The following is a 27,800-nucleotide window of genomic DNA, read 5'->3' as shown; positions in this document are numbered from 1 at the left end:
GAAAACAGTATAAAAAAAATTAATAAAATAAACACGACACGACGTCACAAAATCCTCCCGGTAATATTGGAAATACACTATTTTAAGCCTTATACTGGGTGTAATGCAAACATGAAGCCACAGGTAGCATTAGGAGTACCAGATATTCTGTAGCTAACACAAAAATATGAATATTAACTTCCGCTTTCAGCTGCTTACTTAGGACCCGCATAATAAAAAAGGGTCCAATAATCAATAAGGAGTTTAATCCCGTGGGCAGCCGGCCTTTTCTATTGGACGGTACAAATTGACGGGGAAATAGTGGGGAGGAATACTTCATCTTAACTATTCTCTTACTGGATGATGCATAAAGAAAGCTCAATTGAGGTATCGAGATCTTTGTGACGTTATGAAAAATACTATTATATTTCGTTTGTGTCGTTCGAGCTAATTCAAAATTCCTTCATAACCATAATGAAAAAATAATTAAAACTATGACGTTTTATGACAGTATTATTAACATTACACTAACGTCTTTTTAGATGTATGCCGTTGCTTCTTGCGATATTTATAATGGTGATCTTGTCTTTTTCAGCTACTTTGTTTTCGTAGTTTTTTTTAAATTTGCTTACATATCGTATTCTCATTACTATATAAGTATATTTATAATTGTGTTCCGATTACGTAAAGATGTAGGTGTTGCAATAAGCAATTGCTGCTTGCAAGAAGAGTTACAACAATTTGGAAAAGTTCATTATTCCGAACGAAATGCTAGTGCAGTGATATTATTTAAAGCATCTTGATCTTCATGAATACCTATTGCGTAAAAATAACCTGATATTTTCCAAGCTTGGTTGACATATTTTGTAATTCTTTTTACTAGTAATTTTAAGCATCAAATGGTTAGCTCAAATCAATGAAACTTAATTTAATTGCAACCAGAAAAATAATCTTTGGTTAAAGCATTTCTTTTTAATCTTACTCCCTTGGCCATCCCTGGGGAGCCCACTGTATTAGATCCTAATATCACGGAGATTGTTTTGACACACATAAACGATAAAAACGTTTATTTTCTCACAAACAACCTTTATTTTATGTTTTTCAGGCGTTTTCCTGTTGATTGAATTTGTGGAACGTTTTATTGTTTCTTCCATCTTTGTTCAGTAGGTACGCGTAGAAAAAATACCCAGAAGCGTAAACCCCTTATTCATAAAAGTAATAAACCTAATGTTATAATATTCAATTCAATTCAAATTTAGGAGAAAGTGGCTCCATCGATTTTTTGATAATGTTATATTATAAAGTTACGTTCTGTCTGTGTTTGGCTGAAGCAAATGTTAAAGTGATATATGAAGGTACCTAAACGAATGTTAACACAAGAATAACAAGTATTGTATTTTTTTTTACCTGCTTATTTATTGACAACCTTGACACATAGTATATATTGACGGTTAAAAGGAGAAATTGACTAAGCGACATTTTTTTTAATAGTGAATTATATAAAATGTTCGTATTATTGATATTAAAATACAAATACAAAGGGCTTGCAGGTGGTAGGACCTTGTGCAAGGTGCGCCCGGATTGCTACCACCATCTTGCTCGCTAATCCTGCCGTGAAGCAGCAGTGCTTGCACTGTTGTGTTTCGGCGTGGAGAGTAAGACAGCCGGTGAAATTACTGGCACTTGAAGTATCCCACCTTAGGCCTCTAGGTTGGCAACGCATCTGCAATACCCCTGGTGTTGCAGATGTTTTATGGGCGGTGGTGATGTCTTACCATCAAGAGACCCGCTTGCTCGTTTGCCATCGAGTTGAATAATAAAAAAAAGACAAATACAGAGGCAAGGTAGACTAGACGATTGTCAGCATTTGGGCCAAGACAAAGCAGATCGCCTACTGTACACTCTGCTGTGGTAGTGCGCGTCTCTATAAATGACAATAATTATTGTGATGAAGATGAGGGTAGTTTATCGCCGCTGCCGACGGCGGCGCCAAGTATCTGAGCTGCGAGAGCGGTGGCGTGCAGTTCACTCACGGTTAGATTAGGTTAGGTTAGCTTTCCGTTCGAGTGGTACTCTTTGACAAGGAACGACGGATTGATTCGAAACATATCAGGCATGCCTCAGCTATTGATACTTGTATCTTATTTTAATGTTTACATCCACATAATTATTGAAATTAAAAAAAATATTAGACAACATTAATTTTCGAAAGTGTAACTGTTTTTATAGACATCCGTTATTCTGTCAATGCTCGAAAGCAAGTTTCACCCGAATACGTCTCCAGTGTTTTTTTTGACGATTCATAAAAAGAAAAGTCCTGATTGTCAACGCCCCACTCAAACTTTTGGACCTAGAAAAAGGAAATTTTGCATAGAGGTTCCCTTTATGATACAGACAAGGAATACGGACGAATTTTGCAAATTCCCTTAGCCAGTTTTACAGATTAACTTGTTGTTACAAAAGTTAGCTTTTATAGTAACCGCCAAGAGTTTTTGTCGCAACACAAGTGTACTATCTAGGATCTTGAATTGCAAATGCACCACAGCAGGAGTTAATTTTTTATAAAGATAGTCCAGTATCGCCGTGTAACGGTAGTGTAGCGAGCGGGTGTGTTGTAAAAATGTGTCTGAAACGTGTTTTGGTGCATCGTTATTTTGAATATTGTACACGAAGACATTTCCGTGAAGTAGACAGTATGATAGGTAAGGAACTTAAGCGAGACCCCCTTTTGTATAAGTAGTAGTTTATTCATACAAATAAGTTGATGTTCCATATAAAAGAAAAACTTTTAGGTTCCTTATGATTCTGTACGCTACTACATACCCACAAGAGAGGCCTTTATCGATACTACATCTAAAAGCACGGCGTGAATTATAAATACTAAATACTCGTAACAATGATCCGAAACGTGGTTTGTTCGCTCATAATAATAGGAACTAAGTTAATTTAAAACACTTAAAAACCTGTCAGTTTTGGGAACCTCGAAACATTTAGTGCTTAGTAATGCATTAGAAGAGTAGCTATATTTCAATAAAATTTTGTATACTTACTTATATCATGACGTAATTATTATGCCGCCAAGTCTTTCCCTAATTTAATTAACGCAAAAAAATGTAACCCCTGCCATATATTAAAATCTTTTTTAACCCTTTCGGTGCAAGAAATCTAAGTAGCTTTACCACATGGAGCTTGTTAGCGCGTCAATTATCACATTAACCCTGCCGCTGCCGTAATTGGCAGCAAAACTAAAGCAACCGAGAAATGTGCGTAAGATATATTAACGACTTGTTATTTATAGATGTTAGAAATGGAAAAAAGTTGTGTGTACTGCTTCAAACAGAAAAACTGTATTACTACACAAAAACTTTTTTATCAACCACAAATATTCTGACAGAGTATTAAAAGATAAAATAAAAAGACCTTACTCAATTTTATCTTCTTAAAATAAAATAAGGGTTAGGTTATCCACATTAAGTTATCTTAAATTATGTATATACTAGCATTTGCCCGTGGCTTCGCCCGCGAGGAATTCAGTTATCACGCGCTGTTCCCTCGGGAACTGTGCATTTTTCGGGGGATAAAAAGTAGCCTATCCATTCACATGATTTTGGCTACTCTAGTTGCCATTAATTCAAAGTATGTGAGTGGCTATGTCACTTTCGGGCCCATAAAATATCTCTATGCCAACAATCACGTCGATCTGTAGCTCCGTGTCGACGTGAAAGACGGACAAACATACAAGCACACAAACACACACACTTTGGCATTTATAATATTAGAATGGATATATGCATAACTTCATAGACAAGCAAATTTTACTTTAAGTCGTCTAACGTCTAAGTTGTCAATTGTGTTTGTTTACTTATTTTGTACAGTAAAGAGTTTACATTAATATCATATAGTCTACATTAAGTTTTAATTATTTCTCTAGACTTACTGGTTGGTAGAGTTCCAAAATGCAGATATCCAAAATGCAGATATAATATCTGTAGTATAGATAGATTTCAATAAAAACACATAAAATATCCAATTTAAAGCATTGTGTTTACCGCCATCGCATTTCAAATGACTCACTCGAGTGCATATCTTTGGAAAATAATGAAAAATATGAAACTAGCAGACTGAACCGGCAAAGGCAGCAAAATAAACGAGAAAAATCTTTGACTCGTACTCGGTCATCTCTTTGTAGAGCAGGGCTTGGCAAGAGTTAACATCGCTTAAAGAAGCCTATTGTCTGACCTCTGTCCAGAAATAAGTAAAAGAAAATACGAACAGACAGACGTTTTCCTTCCTAGCTGCAACGCTAGATAAAGAGGGTGTGCAGTGCACTGTGCACTGCGTCGGAAAATAAATTATTGCTTCTCTACATTCGAACCGATTGTTAGAATTATTATTTATTAATAATGAATTTGATTTTTCATAAATGTGGGCGTCTAAACCCCACGTATTTCGTAACTCCCGCGAGATACTTACTCACATAAATGTCACATAATTAATTAGCTAAATATTTTAACTTCTTGTTAGATCAGTTACTGATTTATTATATGTTAAAGTTTTTAAAATTACTAAAAAATTAAAAATATTATATCAAAAAATTTGTTTGGACGATAAAAATTAGCCAACTCAAATCTTACGCTTAGATTTTTTCAAAATTTTGTCTTTCTTATTGTTATATATGTTTATATGTAGTATACATATATCGTTATCGTTACAGTAACTTAAGCCGCGGTTAGCGCTGCTAGCTCAAGTCTAGCTTCACGAGCGGCCTGGGATATCGGTTCGCCCCGGTAGTGCATCAAACGGTATTAGTGGCTAGCGTTTGATGTCTTGTCTATGACATTCATACTATAAATGTCGTCCGATTAGTTCTGTCCGTGTACCAGCAGCGCAGTCCTGGCGCAAAGACAGCTGTGATAATTCTGGGATTAAATAGCATAGTGAATCTCACACACTCCCTATGATTACGTATCGTGCTGGGAAGATGAATTTCCGCCCATATTACACACAGTAAGCAAGCTTCCTATCTGTATTATGTTTATAACTAATGCAAGGTGCAAAATCTAATTGATTGATTCATAATAAATCTACTAACCAAGACACGAGATAGTTGAATCATCAAAATTGGCAACCTTGCGCCTTGTGACATAATGAGAGAAGGTTTATCCACTACCCGAGCATTTAGATGTCAAACTGCATGTTTACTTAAAAACAATGTAACTAATGAATATAAATTCTATCTTGAATCATTAGCGCAACTCGGAACTCCTTTTAATAAGTCAGAGTTTCTCACCACGACAGTTTGAATATAGTTGTCAATTGTAATGCCCATTAATTCCCTTCACGTGACTATTGGCAGTCGCAGTTAGTCTGGCCGTGTTCAGCTCAGTCCGGTTAGATAACTAGATTAGTGCAAGATTAAGTCTGAGCTAAGCTGCCAATGACGAGACGTGAGAGGCATTTAAGATTATATTTTTCTAAGTACCTACTCGTAAATGATCAAGTCGACATTTTGCGCTGGGTTATTTTGTTCCATTTAGAGTGTGTTATTCACTCTTCTGACTTTTCTTTCACTACTAACCAGATGATTTATTTTCCTTCCGTTATTATTCCCTTTTGAGTTTACGCACCAATCGAAACGAAAGGCGTTTAAGTCATTGTTGCATCTCCTTCTGACTCAGTCTCTATTTCATCGTATGAGGTGACAGATAATTTTCTTTTCTTCTTCTACCTGACGAAAATCGTCTTAAATTTGTCATAAAGAAGATAATATTCCATTTAATTCGTGAATATTTCGTACTTGATCATGAATGCGGTTGACACTCTCAAATTATGATCGGGCTAAAGTGATCCTGTAGGGAATATAATAATTATGGTTGCCGAAATGTTTCTGGTAGTATACCCTAACCTATCACATTTACAATGTTTTCGGTTTGGGAAACATTCCCGATTCTGTTGTTGTTTGTTGGTATATTAGAAAAAATATTCCCACGTTAAATTGAAATAAATTAATTTTAACGAAATAAAAGCGATTGGGAAGGGGAAATGGTGGGAGGGTGGGACTTTGTAGTAGACCATATTTGAACAACAGTAATTTACCTTGCTAAGATTATAGTATTAAAAAATCTAATTTTGCTGTTAAAAGACCCTGCTTCCACAGGATCCTGGCATATACAAACTTAACTGATGATGCATCATTATTGTATGAGGAAACAGTAGTTAACAACTTAATGTATGTAAATTTCGTGAATTTCACTCATAGTCAAAACACTACACACAGGACTTATCACGCAACACACACGAGTAACATTTACTCGTTTTTATTTATTTAGACGACCTACTCGTGACCACGGCCAATGTAATGTTGCCGAAACGTGGAGGTAAGTATTACTCGTGTGTGTTAGCGTGATAAGTCCTGTGCGTGGTATTTTGACTATGAGTAACAACTTAAACAGTTAACAGTATAACTGGTGACAGCTTCATTGGTTAATGTGAATTGTAACTATGTTTAAGTTTAAGAATAATGTACCGTTTGCGCCCAAATAAACATTAAAACATTAAAAACTTATTAATCGTCATACCACGGCGTTTAGTTTTCAATAAAAATAAATAAATAAATTTTAGACGGGTTAAATTAGAGAGAGAGACTGAAACATTTATTTACACATAGTCGATGCACATAAAAATACATTAGAAAGAAAGGAAAGGATAAAAATAACATCAAATAGTATAAAGTAAATAACTAAAGTAAGTATAAATTACTTACATAAAGAGTCATAGAGTAATTTGTAGAGACATTAAACTTTTTTAGAGTGGTCTCTTATTTTCAATATCCTCGTAGTTACTAATTTTTAGATATTATTGCAACGATAGCCTATTCTTCTAGATGTTGTCTTTCTACACGATTGCATATAAGTGGAGTTATATAATTGGGGTACATTCATCCAAAGTACTGCTTGTTTTCTTTGTTGCCTGCGAAAAGGCACAGGTTTCAATAACGGACGCGGGTCACGCTCACCCGAATGATTTAAGGGGCCGCTTTCCGGAGACGCTAATTGGTTCCTTCTAATGAGACAACTGATGATCTTGCGCTAATGAACAGGCCCTTAACTGGGAGATATCAATCGCTTTATTAGCGAGCCCAGAACGGTTAAATTGCGAATGCTTTCGAGAAAATTTACCGAATGAAGAACAATAAAATAATTTGAGAAAACATATTTTGTTTATTGTGCCGACTAGGCAAGTGTGTAATGACTAATGACGGTTAAATGGAGAAGATTCTTAGTATATAAACATTTTATTCGGAAGATAACTACATGACCGTAATTTCGCAGCTGATTTTACGTTATGACGCATCCGGCTGATGTGAGCACACCATAAGAGCGGCAATTACGCGACAGAAATTTGACGTGTTTCCATTTACTTTACAGTGCTATATTTACCAGAAACTCATTTGCTGAAATCAGTCGCATTTCAGGATGATCAGCCGCGAAACTTCGGTTAAAGCCCGACCGAAGTTCCGTTGAGCGCCAAAAAGTAATGCAATATCGGAAATTTTATTATTTTATACAGAAATAGACTTGCGTTTGATCATAATCACGCCTGATGGTAGTGAAGATGTGAACTAAAGATGGAGCACCCTTGCATAAAAATGCCCATTCACCCTAGATTTGAAGACGGCCAGATTGTAGCGATCAGGGAACACAGACGCAGTATAATTTGTTTTGGCTTGAACAAACTTTACTGATGATCCATCGCTAATGAATAGGGGAACGCTACCAGCCAATTAACCGTCATATCTCGGCGTTTAGTTTTCATTTTAATTAAATGGTCAATCAATTTTTCAGTGTTGTTATTCTGTCCCGTAACTCAGATCAGTGATACACTTTGTTAGAAAAATGTTTGGTATTTATACTATGAGTACGCTTAGGAGATAAGGCTATGAAGACATTACATTGAAAAACTGTCACAACTCCTAACTTTTAGTAAATCCACTAAATAATATAAAATCATACTTTTAACAGGTAACTCAGGAGACGTTATCATGGCAACAAGCTATACTAAAAAGTTGATTGACCCTTTAGCTAACTTAAATTACATAAAGTAACACAAATTCGGTCGCGAAATTTCGGCAAAGCTTCCTTACCTTCCCAACGCCAGTGGGCTCTTTCACGCCGAGCCGGCGGAGCAGCGCGGGCGGCGGCGGCGGCGGCGCCTTGTGCAGCGCTGCGCAGAAGCCGCTCGCACTGCCGGCGTCCTCTTCGCGCCGGCGCTGCCGGTGCGGGGAGCCGCTGCTGCATTTTGTTGTTGAAGTCCTGGGACAACAGAAAATATTTTTCTGTTATTAAAATAAAAGGTTGCCGGGGACAGAACGTTCTGAAGCGCCAAGGCCACCTATTTGCTTAACTTGGAAAACTTTATGCATGTACCTCTATTTCCTGTAGGTATTGTCGAGGACAGAGATATCTATACGGTTATAGTCACAAATATAGTCATGGCCTCAAACAGGTTACCTCGTAAAAAGGTGTAATAGATATTTTTGACGTCTTGGTAACGTCAATATTGTTTATGGCCTTGACTGTATCTAATGCTTACTAGGTTATGGTGTTCAATAAAAAGTCCAAATTGTATTTTTTCATTTTGAATAGTAAATAAGATATCTTGTGGAAAACTACAAACTGTATGAAATCTAGACTTCTATTCAACAACATTTTTAGTCTAAGTATCTACGTAAATAAAGTAAATACAAATGAAATTTATAAAAACCTAAATAATGTCAACCTTTTTAATCCCTATAGGTACCTATTAACTACAGTACGTATTAAAAGTCTAGAATTTACAAAGCATAACGACAAAACAACAATGTCTTAAAGCGCTTCACAAATGAGCTTAGGTAGGTACCACTTATTTCTGCTAAACTGTGTATACCTACCCGTCTACAGTACAGTGTTAGGACGAGGGCACACGTCAAAGAGGGAAGCACTTCCTAAAAAGTTAAGTAATTGAAAAAGAAACCTTTCACATTTATCTCCGAGCGTTTCTCAAAACTCAGAAGCAATTCACGCCGAAGTTAAGAGCGATTTTACAAGTTTAGATGGTTCCGTCTACACCAAAATCGCGCTGCAACTTTAAAAACATCCGGTGTACTGTACAGGTAGAAAAAAGCCGACCCGCTAAAAAAGAGATCTCGTCAGAGCTTTGAAAAAATTTCGAATCTCAAAATAATATTAAACGTCAACATTTGACCTTGAAATGATGTTCATTTCACTTAGAAAAGCAATCGATTATAAGGTACGAGCTTTTTTAAAAGTAGTGACGATTTTTAATTTCTCAATACAAAAATTACCTTAACGTACCTACATCGTCCAGAGTCGGCATAATTTGATTTCTCTATCTGTATATGATATAGGTACAAAACGCTTTTAAAGTCTATTTTACGCAAGATACCCCAAAATAGCCAATACCTAACAGAATGAATGCACAAAACGTGCCGTCTCGCAGTGACCTTTTTACATTTTTCAAAAATTCGTTTCGCGTCAATACCCGGCATAAAGGGGCCTGCACACAAGATGGATGGCGCTTACGTGACGTCAGACGACACGGCCGTGTTTTATTTTAATGCATAACGCCTCAAGAGAGAGTCAAAATTGAAAATTCTTAACGTACATTGGCATGTGGTACACGAGCTGTTTAAGAATTAGGTGAAATGATGGATTATTTAATTTTTAGGTAATGCGAGGCGTTATGAAGTATGGCGTGTTATTTTGATTACAAAACAGTAGAAACATTTTGCATTGCTATGTCGGAGGTAGGGTATTTTCAACTTGCTTGTTGTTACGTGAATGTATATGTTTTTAAATATCTACATTTTGAATGTCCATAATACGGCCAAAATATAACTTAATTCGTGGTATTTGTGAAAATAAAATAATATTAATTATAATGATTTTCACGTTTGATTTTAGTACATGGCAAGAGTACCTACCTATACACATCATGAGTTATGTGTGGTCTAGTTTAAATTCCATTTAACCTTTTATTTCAAGACCATCCCCAAATTCTTTATCTAGTGCCATCAAGTAAGTTTATTATTTTCCTTTCACTTTCGTAAACTATTTCTACTTCACAACTCCTAGCCGTGGCACTCGCGTGCAAAGCTGACGTGAGGTGACCCATTCTTCATACTGATTACAACTATTAACATTCCTCAGCGGGAATTCTCAGATAACTTCAGTGCATTGGGCTCCTAGCTCGAGTTTCACTCGTGTAGTACCAGCTTTAGTTTGTGGTATATCTAAAGTTAGCCACAGTTCTTTATATTTTTATAAATATTTTTGAATGCAAGAATTTTGACAAATTGCAATTATGCGAACGTTGATTGCGATAAGTTAGAACCTACAATTACTTAAGCATAAATAAGGAATTATTGTTCTTTCGTACCGGTTTTTTTGCTGTTCTAAGTGTACCTATTATATTGTTATGATGTTACATTATGGGAAGGGGTCTATATTATTATTCTATTCTTTCAATCCACGTTCACATAATTACATTTAAATAAACAAAATACGCGTTAAAACATTTAAATCTTGGTTCCTGCTTAAACAAGTTTAAATTTTTAATCTTCTTATGGATCAAATATAGTCTTAAATTTAATATCGAATGCCACAAGCTAAGCTTGTGATTTCAAACAACATCTATGACAAGGATGTGGCAATGTCGAGCGCGTTTTCGGCGATGGCATGGAAAAATAAAGTTAAATGTCACGCACAAGTCTATTTTTTAATATAATAATAAAATGAGGCACTGAACTATTCGTTTTTTTTTTCATTGATATTATGATGTAATAGTATCCACTTGTAACTATTGCTGACAAGAGTGAAAAGATTCTGATAGTATTTAACGCTGGGATAATGTGGTAGCATGTGGTAGTGGGGTAGGTGGTTTGACCTATGGTCTCACAAGTAGAGGGTTGTGACTTTGACTTTTTCGAATTAACGTGCAAAATTAGATTTGAAATTTACCATGATTTTTATGGTGAAGGAAAAAATTGTGAGGAAACGGGCACACACCTGTGAAGAGATTTAATCGTGTGTGTGAAGTTATCAATCCGCTTTGGGCCCGAGTGAAAACCACAGCCCAAGCCCTCTCATTTTGAGAGTTTTAGACGACCAGATGGCCTAGTGGTTAGAGAACCTGACTACGAAGCTTGAGGTCCCGGGTTCGATTCCCGTGTCGGGGCAGATATTTGTATGAAAAATACGAATGTTTGTTCTCGAGTCTTGGGTGTTTAATATGTATTTAAGTATGTATCTATCTATATAATTATATTTATCCGTTGCTTAGTAGGTACCCATAACACAAGCTTTGCTAAGCTTACTTTGGGACTAGGTCAATTGGTGTGAATTGTCCCGTGATATCTATTTATTTATTAATTTATTTTCAGAGTTAGTCTGTGCCCTATAGTGGGACGTAGATAGGCTGAAAGGGTGATGATGATGATCTTCAGAGATATAACATACATTTCATTACATATGTACGAGTATATTCACTGAGTAGATTGTACGCCTAACAGATTAGCCACTTACCTATTTACTGCATATGATGAGCTGATTTTAGAACCACTATACGAGCAAGAACTGTGACACACACATTGGCAATTTTATGCATGGACATAATCGTGCATACTCAGATTGTTTTAAATGTAAAAAATTACTCAGCCACCAAAATCAGCTTTTTACAATTTTTTGTCTCAAGTATTTTTTAATTGTGCGAAGTTTTATATATACTTGGCCTGTTTTGTTAAGTCGTATGGCAAAAATTTGGCCAAAACTCCAAATTCGTCTCATCCCTAATGTTTGCGCGGAGCACGTTGATTTCACGGGCCGGTGGCCGCGATGAAAACAATCCGGAAAGGTCCCCGCTTGACATTTGATAGAATACGCCTCCGGGCATGATGGCGCGCTCGTATCGACTACACGATTTATTTTATTAAAATATCTTGCTTTTATCTATTGATTTTCTTCAGGAAGTTCAGATTTGTACACTGTACAGTTTTTGTATGGCTAGGAAAGATGCAGTCAAGTGTTATACATGGGAATGAATGGAACTGGTAAGGAGAAGATCTTTTAGGTGCAAAGCATAACAAATTGTCTACTCCGCATATTGACTAAAACCATAACTTCCCTCATTATCGCAGTGGCAACGACTTATGCGTGCGTGAACACATTATGCCTTAATTACACGTAACAATTAATACTCGTAAAACATTCATTCACTCATTTATTCGTTCATTCGGAATGAACTTTTTTAATTCATTACCCTTTTATGGCGTTAAATGGCGGTCTAAACGGTTTATTTACGTTCGTGATTTGAATTTTACTGGAGGCACACGACACATTTTTATAGGGAATTGTAAAAGCGTATAAGTAGTATTCATGTCTAATATTTACTATTAAAGTATGGGCGTTGACGTGAAAATATCCAGACGGACTGCATTCTTATTTACCATATCGGTCTGAGTTAGCGGATAGTGGCGTTAGAAAAATTGCTTGAAGCGTTTGTAATTTTTTGTAGCATTCACAGTAAGAATGTTTGTTACACCTAGTATTGTTCATTTTGTTATTTCTGTTTAATTTAATGATCTCTCAGCTTTCCCCTTTGATTCTCTAATAAGTACACTTTTGTGTGACAAAACAAAAATGAAAATTATTTAAAGCCAATCATCATAATCAGTATTACACATTATAACTTCTTACTTCACTGAATGAATTCAGTAAGTAAATAGAAAGCACGTTGACAAAACCCTTTAACTGCAAATTTAAATTTTGAATGTTCGAATTTGGAACTCGATTCGGCGGTTGGTTTGACCTAGCAGTGTTACTGGCCGTTACCCTATTTGGCAGGCTGGAAGCAATACAATTCCGGCACGTGTGCATGTAGCCTAATATCCTTTTTTGGGGTTGTCCCCGTGACAAGTAAATATAAAACGTTGGAGAGTTAAGGCGGGGACGTTACATATTTCAGACGCGATAACGCTACGATTTAAGAGGATGCGTGACTGTTAGCTACTTTTTTCAGAGGTTTTGTTCAGGTATTCTAAATATGCGTTGAGCGTAACTTGGATTGATTTTGATTAAAAAAAGCTTGTTGCATATTGTGTCCATTTGTAATGTGCAGATACCAAAACTCCTTAGGTACTGCTTGTTTGAAAACCTTATTTTAGTTGGATATCTAAGGATCGGGTAGTAAAGTGGTTAGAGAATCTGAATATGAAGGTAGAGGTCTCGAATTCGATCCTCGGTTTGGAGCAGATGTTTGTTTGTATAATACGAATATTTGTATTTGAGTCCTGGAGTTTAATAATGTATGTTTAGTATGCATTTATCTGTAGGTACGCCGTGTTTTACTTGATTTAAATTAGCTTTGACTGAACGTTCAGTGTATTGATTGAAACTACCTGGTTAGGTATACCTTTTTGGCTTGGTATAATGCTTTTTTTTTCATAAATAATATAATTTCTTACTCATATGTATTCATTATTACAGGTCAAATTATAAAATACACAATCTAAACAGCCAGAGACCTTATATGTCAGCTAGAAAACAAAGTTTTAAGTGAAATGTCGCACTGAGTTGAAAATTATCAACAAACAAAAAAATAGCCTACAAGTCTGTCAAAGTTAACTTCAATAAGCCCAGAAAATTAAATAAAAGAAAACGGCAATAAAATACGCACAGAAGCTTGAAAACGCTCCAAGAACAATCGATTGCGACATTTCATAGTCGAATACACACGAATCCAAGAATAAACAAGTTATTGTTCGTTCCATTCGTTCACAATGCGCTACCCTTCGTCGATGTCAAAAAAAGTCGTTTCCATAAAAGTTGAGGCACGCTACGAAGTTCCAAATTCAAAATATAGAGTAACACCTTTTATTTTTCGTAGACGAATTTTCAGCTGGCTCTGTGGCAACCAGCCAGTAAACATGCCTAAACTGCTGCATTTTAACTTTACATGACATTCATCACAGAATAAGTTTTTGTTAAAATATCATTTTTAATACATGTTTTTTTTGCTGACTTTACCCTTTGTTGACTATACTATATTTTCTTTACTTGTGTCGTGACTTGTTTTATTCACAATTATAATTCTTTGTCAACGGGAAAACTGTAAGTTTTAATTTCCTCGGTTTTTGAAGCTTTTATCTTTTGATCGCTTAAATTTAGACACTTAATTTGTTCATGATTTTCAGGAATTGCTGACTGATTAATTTTAACATGATACCCTCGCGCGGTCCTAAAAAAATGTTTTGGCAGACGTAGTGATGTATAAGAGTTCCTATTTGCCTTCTGAGCATCGAACGCTATAATTATAACAAAAATAAAAATAATCGAATGCGACGTAACACTTATAATGACAATTAGTATTTTGATATAGAATCCGGCAGGTACGTACAATATTTGCATTTCAGACTATTTAGTGGCTTCATAAAAATTCGCTTTAAAATATGGAAAAATACAGCCTCTTCTTCGTATATTTTGGAGTTTAACATCAAAATTTTATAACGTTATTTTTATTCCTGGACGCAAAAAGAGTTTGACGCCAATGTCCATCTGTCTGTGGCATCGTAGCTCTCAAACGAATGAACTGATTTCAATGCGGTTTTTTTTTCATGAAAGTGATTTTTCTTATGGTGTTTCTTAGCTATGTTTCATTTTAATCGGTTCTGCCATTTTTAAAACATTTAACTTTGAAATGAATTTTCAAATTTCTAAGTTGGTTAGGTTATTTGTAAAACATAACCACCAGCATATTTGGATATTTTCATCTAACAGTGGAACAAAAACAGTGAACATTACTTTTAAGTACATGTACCTACATTTGCGTATTTTGTTCACGCGCTTACAGCATCCGTTGAATGAATATTTTATGTGAAAAACTGCTATCCGCTGGGTACTGCAGTAGCATGTCATACTTTGCGTCTACTTTATATATTTTCTCTGTAAAACATATTGTATGTAAAATATTTAAGATCATATTTTCATATTCAATAACGGGTATAGCTTTTGGTATTAGCTATCGAGTATTTGCTGAAGCCTAAATTGAACATAAATAGCTTAACTTTTTTTTTTTACTTTTTCACATGTAATATTGGACTATTAAAATGTTTTCATAACCATGTAATCTGTGATATTATTTTTGCTCGTACCTACTAGTGAATAAGTGTAATGTATGTACAGTCACCAGCACCAATATCTGACACAACAAGCGTGCATAAATATCTGATACGACTCTATTTTTAGGGCCGGAAGGACGTGTCAGATATTTTTGCACGCTCCGCTGTGGCAGATATTAATGCTGGTGACTGTACCTATAATGATTTTTGTTTTGAAAAAAAAAAAAAACTTTCTGACCGTAACACATAAAAGTACTCTGTGGCCTACTTCCTAAATAAACGTTTTAATTTTGATTTTTCACTAACATTATCGAATCAATATCATAAATTTATATTTATTTCAATATCGGACCTATTCCTTTCAGTGTAACTCTAGGTTAACAAAGGCAAGATTGAACAAAGGTAGACAATGTATATGTAGCGTATTAGAGCCAACATAAAAACGCTTGAGCTCATCATATTGCGCAGGTAATAAGTAATAATGAAACCTCACATTAAAAGCAAAAGTTCCACACGCCATTTAATAAAGCGTCCCTCTGTTTACAAAACTCTTCATTAGAGATCACGGCGTTGTTGCGGATTGAAGTTGCTTTATGGACGGGGACAATGAGGAAGAAGTGGCGAACACGTGCTTCCTTAGATCCGTCGTATACATTTATTAGCTTTCCTTAACATTTTAGGCAATGAACGTTGACTTCCTGGACTAGATGTTCATATACCTAGATGTTGACGAAGAAGAGTACCTGACAATCATTGCAATTTCTACAATATGTCAAAAGTACGTTTAGCTTAATAAAGGGAACTGTTTATTATTTTGTATTTGCTTCTGTCTGTCTCCTGTTTTACCGGATACAATATAAGTAAGGGCTATTCAAGGACTGAGTGAATGCATGTGTGTGACTGAACCAGTAAGACACATCTCCAGCCTCATCTGCAGTTACCATTAGGTGATATAGAGATCAATCGATGTTCAGTTGTAAATAAGAAAACGACTTTCTATCTAAATAATTCTGCTCACTACAAAATAAATAAAAATAAAAACCATTTCTTTTAGACAATTACATCCATAATTTGTTACTAAGAAAGTTGACTTTTAATACTATGTGTTGGAGTTCAATAAAGATTGTATTGTATTGTAATCTAGCATTTTAAGTCTATTTGTTACCCTCGTGAAGCTTAAACGAAAATGTTAATTTTGATATCACAATCAATAAAATAATCTGTTTACCAATTTATCCTATTTATTACGTGTACATTTTGTTACGGACACTAACAATTATACGCGATTTTGTAGGGATTTTTCCACTCGTTCGTTACTTGTTCCCCAGCATATAAATGTTTCCACCCTAAACGTGTGTGGTATTGTTATCCGATGGTGAAGTTTCGGTAAAGGGTGCATTGTGCGGGCCTATTAGTACGGACAAAAGAATGGATAGCAAGATGATCGCTAGTCTTTTTGCGTAATTGTTGCGTATTGTTTTTGTTATAAGCGTATTTAGGTATTGTTTGGGCTGGAATGAAATGTTGGCCTGATAAAATTTGATTTCGAAGTGTAAAATTTTTTAGTCGCTAAATGGTAATAAGTATCGACCTAACTGAATTATTATTATTAAGTACACTGTGGAATAATTTTACAAAAAATGTCTTAGCGAAATCGTAGTACTTGTCAAAGATAATCATTATGACGCTTGATGTGAAGACGTTCTACAATAGATGAGAAACTAAATGGTGAGTACTTGTGAGCATCTACTAACAGAACAGGAAACATCAAATTATATCCGACAAAGGGACCTTCACTGATTTACTAAGAAGTGATGAGGCCCATTTTGTCTAGTGTGCTAGGGAAAATATTGTCGCGAAGAATGCCTTAAAACTTAATTAATAATAATAATCAGTTGATGGCCTGCTTTTTGCCTTAAAAGGTAAATATAAGTACATTAAGTAAATGAGTTCATTTCATTGTTGGTCTTTGAGATAACACTAACAGCCACTTCTTCGGTGTTTTATTTCGTCCAGTCATATATTCAAATATTTTATCTTGTCATCAACCTGACCAATTTTGTAACAACTAGGTACCTATTATCTTGTTACATTTAATTTCAATCCATAGAGACAAGACAGACTGGATTATTTATTTATGGGCCCACATGGAATTATATCTTAGTAAATAATTATATCTGTTTACAACAATGTGTATCAAAATTATGTAACTGTTATAGTTGTATGGCGGCCTAGAAATTTAATTAGTATGAAATAATCTGAATGTGCTTATATTTTATAATCTTCAGAATGAATTTCATTGACAACCGTTATGCCTTATGGCCAGATTTTTTTAATCGAGTGTTTTAAGGTCTCCCAATGGCAATTCGAATATTAAATAAGCTACCTAAAAGCATAGCCGCGTTGTTACGTAGTAGATTTAGGGGCTGTTTCACCATCCATTGATTAGTGTTAACTGGCGGTTAGGAGTGATGCCGTCTCTATTCGTTTTTTTCGAATAGACGGAGACGGCAAAACATTTAACCGTCGGTTAACGCTAAACAATGGATGGTGAAACAGCCCCTTAGAACTAAAATATATAGGATAGAAATGATTTTAATATAACCAAATACTTATCAAATAAATACTTTAAATTAATGATGCCTACTGATACAAATAAATTAAATTAATGTTTGTCTGTTTACCTCAAATAATTAATTTAAACTTTACAATTTACTAAGAATAAGTAAGTATAATTATAATCTTAGTTCAAAAATTGATAACGTACTTCTTAAAGTTACTTTAGCAAAAACATCTCAAATTTTATAAAGCAAGATACTTATTGTTTGCATACCTACCATGCATTTGGTTAGATATGTCACTGCACATTAGCGCCATGCAATTTTTAGCATGTCTAAAGCAAAATAAACTATTTCATTACATTTTAAAACGGGCCTTAAACATCACTTTAAAGAGTCGACTTAAAATCAGTTCATAAGCCAAAAAGCCTATCCCCGGAATCTCCTGAACTCGATAAAACGATAAATCGTAACCCAGCAAGCTCAGCTTTAAAATCTGCCTTTAGTTCCCCTTGCCGAAAAGGGGTGATAACTACCCCACAATCTTTTCTCTCAAGTTTCGAGCTTTGACATTTATAAAATAGGGAAAGCAATATACACTCTGCCCTATAGTTTATATACTTCTCGCCTTTATGTGTATAGTTTATACACTTAGGGAACAGTAGATAACAAATTCTTTTTTTCTGAATGAATAATTTGTAATAGGTAATCTGCGTGAAATGGAAGAAAAAACTAAAGTGTGTATCGGGTCTGGTATATTTATTAATGAGTTATGGATTTTGTTTTGTACATTTTTACTTCAACTAGTACAATTTTGACATAAGGTACGGACGAGGTCAATTGGATTATGTTTAAATTTTACTGCCTTGTTACTGTCACTTCGTGTTTGACCTTCAACATAAAATTGTAAAAAGGCTTGCAATGACAAGGTACTAAGGCGTAACTATATCTTTGACCGTAAGTGTACAGTAAGAATACTTAGAGATTGTGTCATACTTATACATAAAGCAATTTCGCGTAGAAAACCTCCAGCTATACATTCCATTGTAGATAAGTGCGTCTCTTCTTTATACGCAGTAAGTACAATAAAGCAGAATTCCCCGTGTGTTCACGGCTTAGTTCCAGAGTTACGGTATTTTCTCGTGCCTTTTTTATTTAGGGCAGATTTAGTAGTCGACACGTGTTGCCAGATTTACACACGCATTTTAGTAAAATACGTGCGTCAGGTATGCGGCAGAGTGCTAAGCGTTTTAGGGCTTTTGACTCTGTCAGCTTAAAAAGGTCAGATTTTTTTACCAGCTTTTATTTTATACACCTAGTAACATGAACAAACATTGTATAGCTTTGAATTACCGATCAAGTTGCGGTTAAAAAATCTTTGAACTATATTTGATCGAACGGAAAGGTCGCAGGTATCAATTACGAGCTTGATTATGTTTTAATAGCTATTGCCAAATACTTTAAGCAGGCTTATTGAAGTGGATGCTGGCCGTGCTAGACATTATTTATTTTAACAAGGCCTTACTAAACACCTATTGGATGCCTTAAAATTAGGTACGAAATATTTCATTCGGCAGTTAATTTAGTTTCAATATTAAACAACATTCCAGAACAATTTTTTGGAATTTTAATTTTTTTGAGTTATTTATTTATTTTCTTTTTTTATTCGACGAATGTTTTGTTACTCGTACATTAATCGCAGTTCGAAGTACACCGTGCTGAAGGCGTGACTATGATGTTGAATCAAAACTCCTATAAAAATCTTTTTGGGGTGCTCAAACTAAACCAGCTTTTATTATATATACTGAAATAATCCAGGTTAATTTTTAAGCACTTTCTAAATTTTGTTAAATTTAGTTGTTGAGTTAGCATAAGCTGAGCCTGTTCCTTTTGGCAGTGCAAGGGACTGGCAAACACATTAGGCTGGGATTCTAAATTAGTTTATTGTTTATTTGTATTCTGTGTGCCTATCCTGTATTGTTCATGTTGGAAAAAAAACTGATAATTTTATAATCATCATTCAGTAACTTTATATAAATGTCCAAGTATAACATCTTGTATAAATATAAAAGAGCGTCAATCAAACATTTATTTTTCTGTGAAACGTTCAATTAAATAAAAGCGCATCGCGCACAAAGGCTCGGAAACACGGCACAGCCCTGACGGATGCGCCAAATAGAAACGTCGCGAAAAAATATGACGTTACAGGAAACGAATACAAATACGAATAAAAATAAATGTACAAGCATTCCGGTGAAGGAAATGAGAAAAACCATATTCGAGAACCCGTGCGTGGGGATAGGGTTGGCGCGAGATTTTGGAAGTGGGGGAATTAGGGATGTGTGACGGGAGACGAGGATAGGTTCCTACCTTGTGCAGTTGCAAAATGATGAAATCGATGTTCAAGTGCTGAGCCCTTATCGTCTAACACATTTGGAATCATATCGTTTTCATCGCTTTTTCTGTGACACGATATAAGGTGAGGCTAGAAAGAGATGGCGAATGCGATCGCGAACGTCAGTGCGTTAGACGATACGACGACCTCTGGACTAAACGTCAGTTAACAAGCAGTGATTTTGATGCAAACTATATCATAGTTAAAGTTATTTGATGGCGACTAGTTGTGTCCAAGTTAAAGAAAAAAAAATACTAATTGTTCGTTTGTTGATGCTAACAATATATTATTGAGATCATAGTACTTATTTATTTACTTTTCACTATCTTGTTGAAGATACAAAAAAATTAAACCGCCGATAAAACTGAAAAGCAAAAAATAATAAAGTTAAATAAAATACTTTTCTTACATATACCTAAGTATTTAACTTAATTATTTTTTGCTTTTCAGTTTGTTCGGCGGTTTAAATTTTTTTTAAAGTTTTTATTTTATACCTTTTTTCCCCCCTTGGGGTAATTTTTTTCCAAATTTATATAATACCAACGTTAAGGTATACCCTATCCAATAAAAAAAGAATTATGAAAATCGGAATACTCTGTAAAATGTTATGCCTGGTCATACAGTACAATCAGTGACTGAATAATCAATCATCCCCTGTACTCCTACCCTTAGGTAGGAGTATTTTTCGAAATTTTAATGGGACCACCTTCGGGGTATACGCTTTCCAATAAAAAGAGAATTATCAAAATCGTACCACTATGTAAAAAGTTATGCGTGGTACCTATACATAAAAAAGTATATATGCGCGTCGACTTGAGAACCTCCGACGTTTTTTTTCGTCGGTTGATAAGTGCTCTGCTTTTACTCAGTATGAACCTTTATACCATTACCCTGTAACATGAAATAGAGAATATCGAAGTCGTATGTTTTGAGTAAATCTGTAGCTACGATCTTCCCCCGACGTCTGTGGGTTCTGCTCTCTGTCAGTTTGCGGCCGACTGTACTTGGATTAACTCAATCTTTGACGTTATTACGTTTGTAGACAATTGCTGCAGATGTTACAGAATACCGAGAGAGATTAGTATTTAATATTATGCAAAATACACGGAAAGGAACGTACTTAGTGCACATTGGAAGTAACTATAATACGAGTTTTTACCAACGCAGATTAATTTGAAAAAGTAATGAGTAAGATTGAATGTTTAGAAACTTCTGGAAATGCTCAATAAGGTGTGAACATTTTTTTATTACACATACAGCATCTTTGGCAGGTCGTGTACCAAATGGTTTGGGCAGAAAAAAAAGGAACATGAAACACATTTGGGCCAATTAACACTCATCCCTCCCTCTTTTTTTATTACAGCTATTTACTTTTATGGTTATACTTCACATAGTAGACATTATTTTCCACAATAATAATCCAGTTGTAACAAGAGATCAATTGAATGGACAGAAACCACAATTTTGCATGTGAAAGCCTGTAATAACACTAATAACAGACTACTGTCGATACTACCTATCGTCTCAACCCGAAGCACGAAATTCAAGAACAAATTTTGTAATGAAATAATAAACATGATTATTAATTTATTCCGAGTTAAATTAAACACGCAGCAACCCTACTGTTTCCCAAAATATCGTTCTGAAAAATGGCTACCGGTTGCAATGCAGCGGAGGCGTTTTATTTCTATGTAAATTTGCATAATGATATTTTTGTCGCGCGAGTTGTGGTAGATTTACGAACATCTTGCGGGGTGCCGTTCAATCCTATCTAATCCAAAACAGCGTATGTTTAAGAAAAAGTCGAAGTGAGTTATGGCCTTTTTGTTGCACTAACACGGAGTTTGCTAGTGGGAATTGTTGTGAGGTGATACTGTACGTTTAATCACAACTGCTTGTAAGAAAAATGTAAAGGATTTTGGAATGCTCAATTTACTGAAAATTTTAAGTTAAAGTTACTATAAATACTTACCTTGGCCCTATTTTATGTAGCTGTTGCAGTTGCAAGAATGACCTAGTAAAGGCTATTTTTCTGCGGGAAAATCCGCTTTGCGAACAAGCTACCAAGAGAATTTGAAATGTTTTATATTGTTCTTCTTTCGCAGAATATTTGCGCTTTATTTCCAGAGACCGGAATTTTCGTAGCATTTTTGAGCTGAGTTTGCGACTTATCGACTTTAAATGTAAGTACAATAGAAAGCGAATACGTAAGTAATTTTTATACTCGATTGTCATAATTGCTTTTATCGCTTAAGAGTTTTTAGCTAGGTACCCGAAGGAACTTCTTCATAATCTAAAAATTTACTTCACATTTATATCTACCTACGTATGTAACTTGGATTTCCTTTGTACTTTGCACCTTTTTTTCTGCTTAACCATTTTGTATTTCCTTTTTGTACAATAAAAAGTAAAACAAACAAACAATATGTAGGTATGTAGATACATATAAAGATACCCATATAATTGAATGTAAATGTGGTCAACAGGCCAGTATATCTAGATTAACACACAAAACACCAGACACACGCTTAATCTATTTGGTAAAGATAAGAAAATTCATAAAAAAAACTTTGAAAGTAGGTAACTATTTTTAGTAAGTTTCCAAGATAACCTTCCAATTTTTTAATTAACGATCCATCAGAAATACCTATGTAACGTGATATTTTCACGCCGTACTTCGGCACTTGTCGATGCCGGGCGTAAATCACATCTGGTGCAGCGCCCCTATCGGTGAGTTATCGCCAACACTGCTTTATGTCCAATGCGTTATCTTCCTATTGTTCACAGCCGGTGTTCTCGGCGACTGCTAAACGAGTGTGGAACTGCGGTTCTAATGAAAACGTTTGGACATTATGAATCGTCTTTTGTTTTATAGCTATTGGAAACACGTCCAGGTCCATTCGCAATATTAACTTATATGGCAAACTATGGGTACTATGGGTAGTTCGTGATACGAGTGCCGGTACTATTTGTGATCAAGTGCGGGTAGTTCGAAGGACTCGCGCTGCTAGGCAGTCTTGACACCCCACACTTCAGTCTACTCGTGACCACGGCCACTGTAATGTGGCCGAAACGTCGAGGTAAATATTACTCGTGTGTGTTAGCGTGATAAGTCCCGTTGGTGCTATTTTGACTTTGAGTGAAAATCACGAAAGTTTAAAACGTTTTGGCAAACTAGTTGTTGAACACAACTGCGTCTCCTAAGAGTCCGTTTATCGCTATGTCTATTCTATAGGTACATATTATAACAGTCGCAAGGATAAAAACTATCCAATGTCATTCCCGCGGTTTTAGACTACACGAATGCCAAATTTCGTCTGCTTCGGATCTGCGGTTTAAGCGCGAAAAACAGACAGATAGAAAGAATTACTTTCGCATTTAGGTTTGTATTTAGTTTTATTACTGTGTTAAATTATTGCTAGATATCTAAATAGTAGGTACATGAGTTATAAAGCTATTTTTTAAATTTTAAATTATTCACAAAACTTTAAAATCTATTTTTATTAGACAAGTGAATAGATTTTTTGATTGAGCTAGAAAATATATTTATATATTTTTTTAGTTTATCATGCAAAAGTAAAAATGAATGCAATGGATATGAATATAAAATTCCAACTTTGATACGAGCGTCAAAATACATATTCAATGTGTGGCAACATGCGCGTCATTTATGGCATAAAGCAATATGTTTCAAACCGACTGTGAAAGCCGTTTTTTTTGCACGCCAGTGATTAAAAACAGAGAAGAGGAAACGGAGTGTGATGACGCGCAAATACACTCGGGGACAAAATAATGGTTTAGCAAAACAAGTCGAACAGAGAGGAACAGACGAAGTATTCCGTCGATTCACGCGGCATTGCGCTTGCAGGAATATACGTAAGTAAGTAAATTTTTTGTTGGTGTCATATGTTTTTACACGGCTGCTCAAAGTTTTTTTTTATTGTGTTTTTTTAAGTTTTACACTCAACGAAGTGAGGAACAAAATTATAATTAAATCCAGCAGTTGGATGTGGATGCTTGACTAACTTTCTGGACTTAAAAATCTCGCTACAAACGGTCTTTCAAAATGGCCTTATTCGGCTTCAAAAATTTACGTACATGCAACACAAAAAGAGGCAGTCTTACACAAGACAGTTAACTCCCAAGCGCATTAATACGTTTAACTACGGGTTAGACCTCGCGTTTGTCTTGATTAACTCTGAAGATAATCTCGACGAATCGCAAGTCTCTGTTTGTTTGTAACTTGCCTTTTGCTGAATAGCCAAAAGTTATATAATATGTAGCTAATATGTATTATTTGCATTCTGTTCGTCTTGTTTAGTAAGTATTTATTTATATGAAAAGTCGTCAATGTACAAACAATACGTTTATTCCGTAATGAGCTGCAAGGGTTCTTTTTAATCGAGTTCAAAAAAGGAAGAAGTTATCAATTCGGTTGTATTTTATATGTCTCTTTTTATGTAAAGCCAGTGCTTTCGGAAAGACCATCATTGCCGGACGCAAGAAATTTGTCAGAAAATCATTGATTCAAAAATAAAAAAATATTCTTCGTTCGTTGCTACACTCTTGACAGAACTAACTTGGTATGATTAATTTCATTGTGAATATTCATGACGACTTTCTTGGTGAAGAAGGTTACTTGCCAAACATAAAGATAGATAGACAGAGTTATTTGACATTTACAACGTGAGTTTAGTATGTATCGTTAGGTTACTTATTATTTTCAGGCCATCCACAAGATGGTCTGACGGCCTGAAAAGTTATTGCCTAACGCACTCGGAATCACAATCGTTTTCACCTCCTCTTTCTGTCACACGGTCTAGGATAAGGGCAGAAAGCGATGACAAATGCAATCACAAGCACCCGCGTGTTAGGTACCTAATATGGCCCCTTATAAACCAACTTTGTATCTATTGATTTTCTCAGTATTGTAGCTCAATACCATCTTAAACCCGTGTTTTTATTTAAATCGTCAATAATGCTCGACAAATGCCCTTTAATTTTACTTGAAATAATATTTTTAACACCTCATTTAACGATTTCTATCACAATCATCAATACTATCCTAAACATTTACTGCATAATCATGAAAGCTGAATATGTAGAACAGTATTTGTCATACAGTCGCATGCTGCAAACACACCGCTAATGGGATGCAAATGCATTTGTATGTGCGTTCACGCAACACTCTGGAACTATTTAGATAACGTTGGACGACATTGTTGCAATTGTTTTGTAAAAGGCGCGAATTGGACAGAATTAACAGAAGTTAAAAATATAACTCTCATGCAAAAATAACAACATGTACATTGGAAATTTACGTAGAATTGTAATGACTCATTATTTTCGGATTTACATGGTACTCAATGCAATGAGAAAATTTTCCTGGCACGTCGTGACCCATTACATGCAAAACAACTGAAAGCCGCGACAAGAAAGGTATGCTGTTCGTAATAAGGCCTATCGAATAAGGCTTAGTGAAAGAGTATTCTGTAAAAAAATTAAAATAACCCTCGAATTTTTTTATGAAACATTAACGAAAATGGCAACTTTTACCATAAACAAAGAGAAAATCTAAAATTTTAAGGTGTAGCAGGATAATAAAGCCCATGAGCTTAGAATATAGCTGTACTTGCTCTCAATGATACTGTCTGAATGACACTTATACGTATTGCTGCTTATCATCACATAGCAAACCCTACGAAGTCCTATATGCTTCAACTCTACTCAAAACTTGACCGTGCGTTCAGGTCTTATTCAACGGTTCAGTATAATTACAAAATTGATTGTTTCCGAAAACAGAATCTCAAGTTTTTTTATTATACAGTGAAACATTATTAACTATTATGCGTATTTAATCCAAAATAGCCACTAAACGTTTAACAGCTAAACTAAAGCCGCTGCCACACTATCGACAAACAACAGTCGCAATAAACATAGCATTTGCATTCCCATTAGAACAGTGCTGTTTCTACGCCCGTTAATGTTATGTGTCAAGTAAACTTGTCGATAATAGTGTTGTTTTAGAATTAGCTCTATTTTCTTGTTACAGGAGGTGTACCAATTTGAGACTTCTAGCTTTAGAGCTAGCCAATGAATGAATGGATGAATGAGTCTGACAGACAGTTAGTCACGTTACTCTTTTACAAATGGTTACCCCGAAGATATCGCTTTCGCTTTTAATATTTTTATTAATTCACTGTCAGAATAATTTGCATCGTAGGTATATTTAAGACAATTGATATAAAAAAAGAAAATAATAATGTTAATAATTGAACGGGATCATATCAAGAAATTCATTTTCTTTTCATTCAGCGTTTTCCTATCTTCATAATAGGAATGGAAGGTTGAGGAAATTAAATTTAGAACCAAGATGGTATTATTTCATAATCAATCTCACATTGATTTCTTTCGCAAACACACAATTCAGTTTCTTTGACTAGCTATCACCATCGTGACGTGTGAAGGTAAAAATGACACGGCTCTCAAAAAAACAATCGTTTATCCGTTACGTATGTCATTTTCAGTATTTTTGCATAGGGTCGCATTAGTGACGGTGGATTGGACGTAATTGGGTGGCGGGTGTGTTTGACGCGTATTGTGTGGCAGTATCGGCAGGCGAACCAATATGAATAACAATTTACGTAATAATAAATACAAGGACCGTGAAAACACTGAGATTGGTTTCATGTGAGAATAAGATCTATCGGTTAAACTAGTTTTTCTTTAATACTTTTTAGGACGCGTTCCTATCAAATAGTTTCTTGAGTGGCAAATTCAATCGACTCCACAAAAAACCATGAAACTGACAAACTTTTTAGCAAGCAGCTAATATGGAATAACAATGTAATTTAAGGTAACTTTGAAGAATATATAGCGATCGAGACAGTATGATCGAGCGGCACTTGAGCTTATTGTCTGTGCATGATTACAACCGCAATTTGTCCCTTTGCTACCTACTCTTATGCAAATCATTACAAAACAAATGCTCTATATTACACACCACAAATCAATACAATAAGTTTACACAAAGACAAAATGCAGGCTAGACTCGTTATTACTTCACACTTCACTCGTCGTCACTTTTTTTCTTCCTTCTTCTTTTTGTTTCTAAGTAAACATTGGCGTCTAAAAATAGCTATTGAAAAGTACTAATGCTATTTACTGGATAAGTTTGTAATTTTCGAAAAAATATTCACTTGGTCTAACAATTACATCTAAGCTTTTACAAGAATCAAGAGCGAGACAGGAAACTTCAGAGCTCAAATTTAAAATTCAGGCTCTCATCTGTCGCGCCTGTAAACTTGTAAGAGGTATCCAGTGAGATTGGTTTAGCAAGTGCCCGGGGCTGCGTCTGCGAAGGGGAGCTCATTTGGAAATCTTCAGCTAGATAAGATATTTATACATTAGCGAAAGTTAGAATAATATAATTGTAGATTTTGTATGAGGTCTCATTTTGTGTTGCTACTCTTTGATCTTTTAAGATCAAATAACCATCTGAATCTTCAGAAATTTCCAGATCTTTATTCATAAAAATGCAGTTCTGTTATAGTTGTATTTATGTTTTGCCTTTGTCTATGTAAATGACAAAGATGATGATGTGATGATGCTGTCGGTAGGCAAGATGGAGCGACGACTTGGTTAAGATCGCGGGATCGCGGTGGATGCGGAAAGCACAAGACTGGTCTGAGTGGAG

General features: G+C 35.2%; 1 protein-coding gene across 1 annotated transcript in view; it reads right to left on the bottom strand.

Moving 5' to 3' along the window:
• LOC141432066 (kinesin-like protein CG14535) overlaps positions 1–27,800 on the bottom strand; it is a 343,284-nt gene that overhangs the window by 53,263 nt on the left and 262,221 nt on the right. Inside the window, exon 5 of the mRNA XM_074093449.1 lies at positions 8,123–8,291. Within this exon, the coding sequence (XP_073949550.1) occupies positions 8,123–8,291 (169 nt within the window). The remainder of the gene's footprint in view (positions 1–8,122; positions 8,292–27,800) is intronic.

Source organism: Choristoneura fumiferana, chromosome 10 (assembly GCF_025370935.1).
Source record: "Choristoneura fumiferana chromosome 10, NRCan_CFum_1, whole genome shotgun sequence".
NCBI classification, from domain to species: Eukaryota; Metazoa; Arthropoda; class Insecta; order Lepidoptera; family Tortricidae; genus Choristoneura; species Choristoneura fumiferana.
This window is presented reverse-complemented; position numbering and strand designations above follow the sequence as displayed.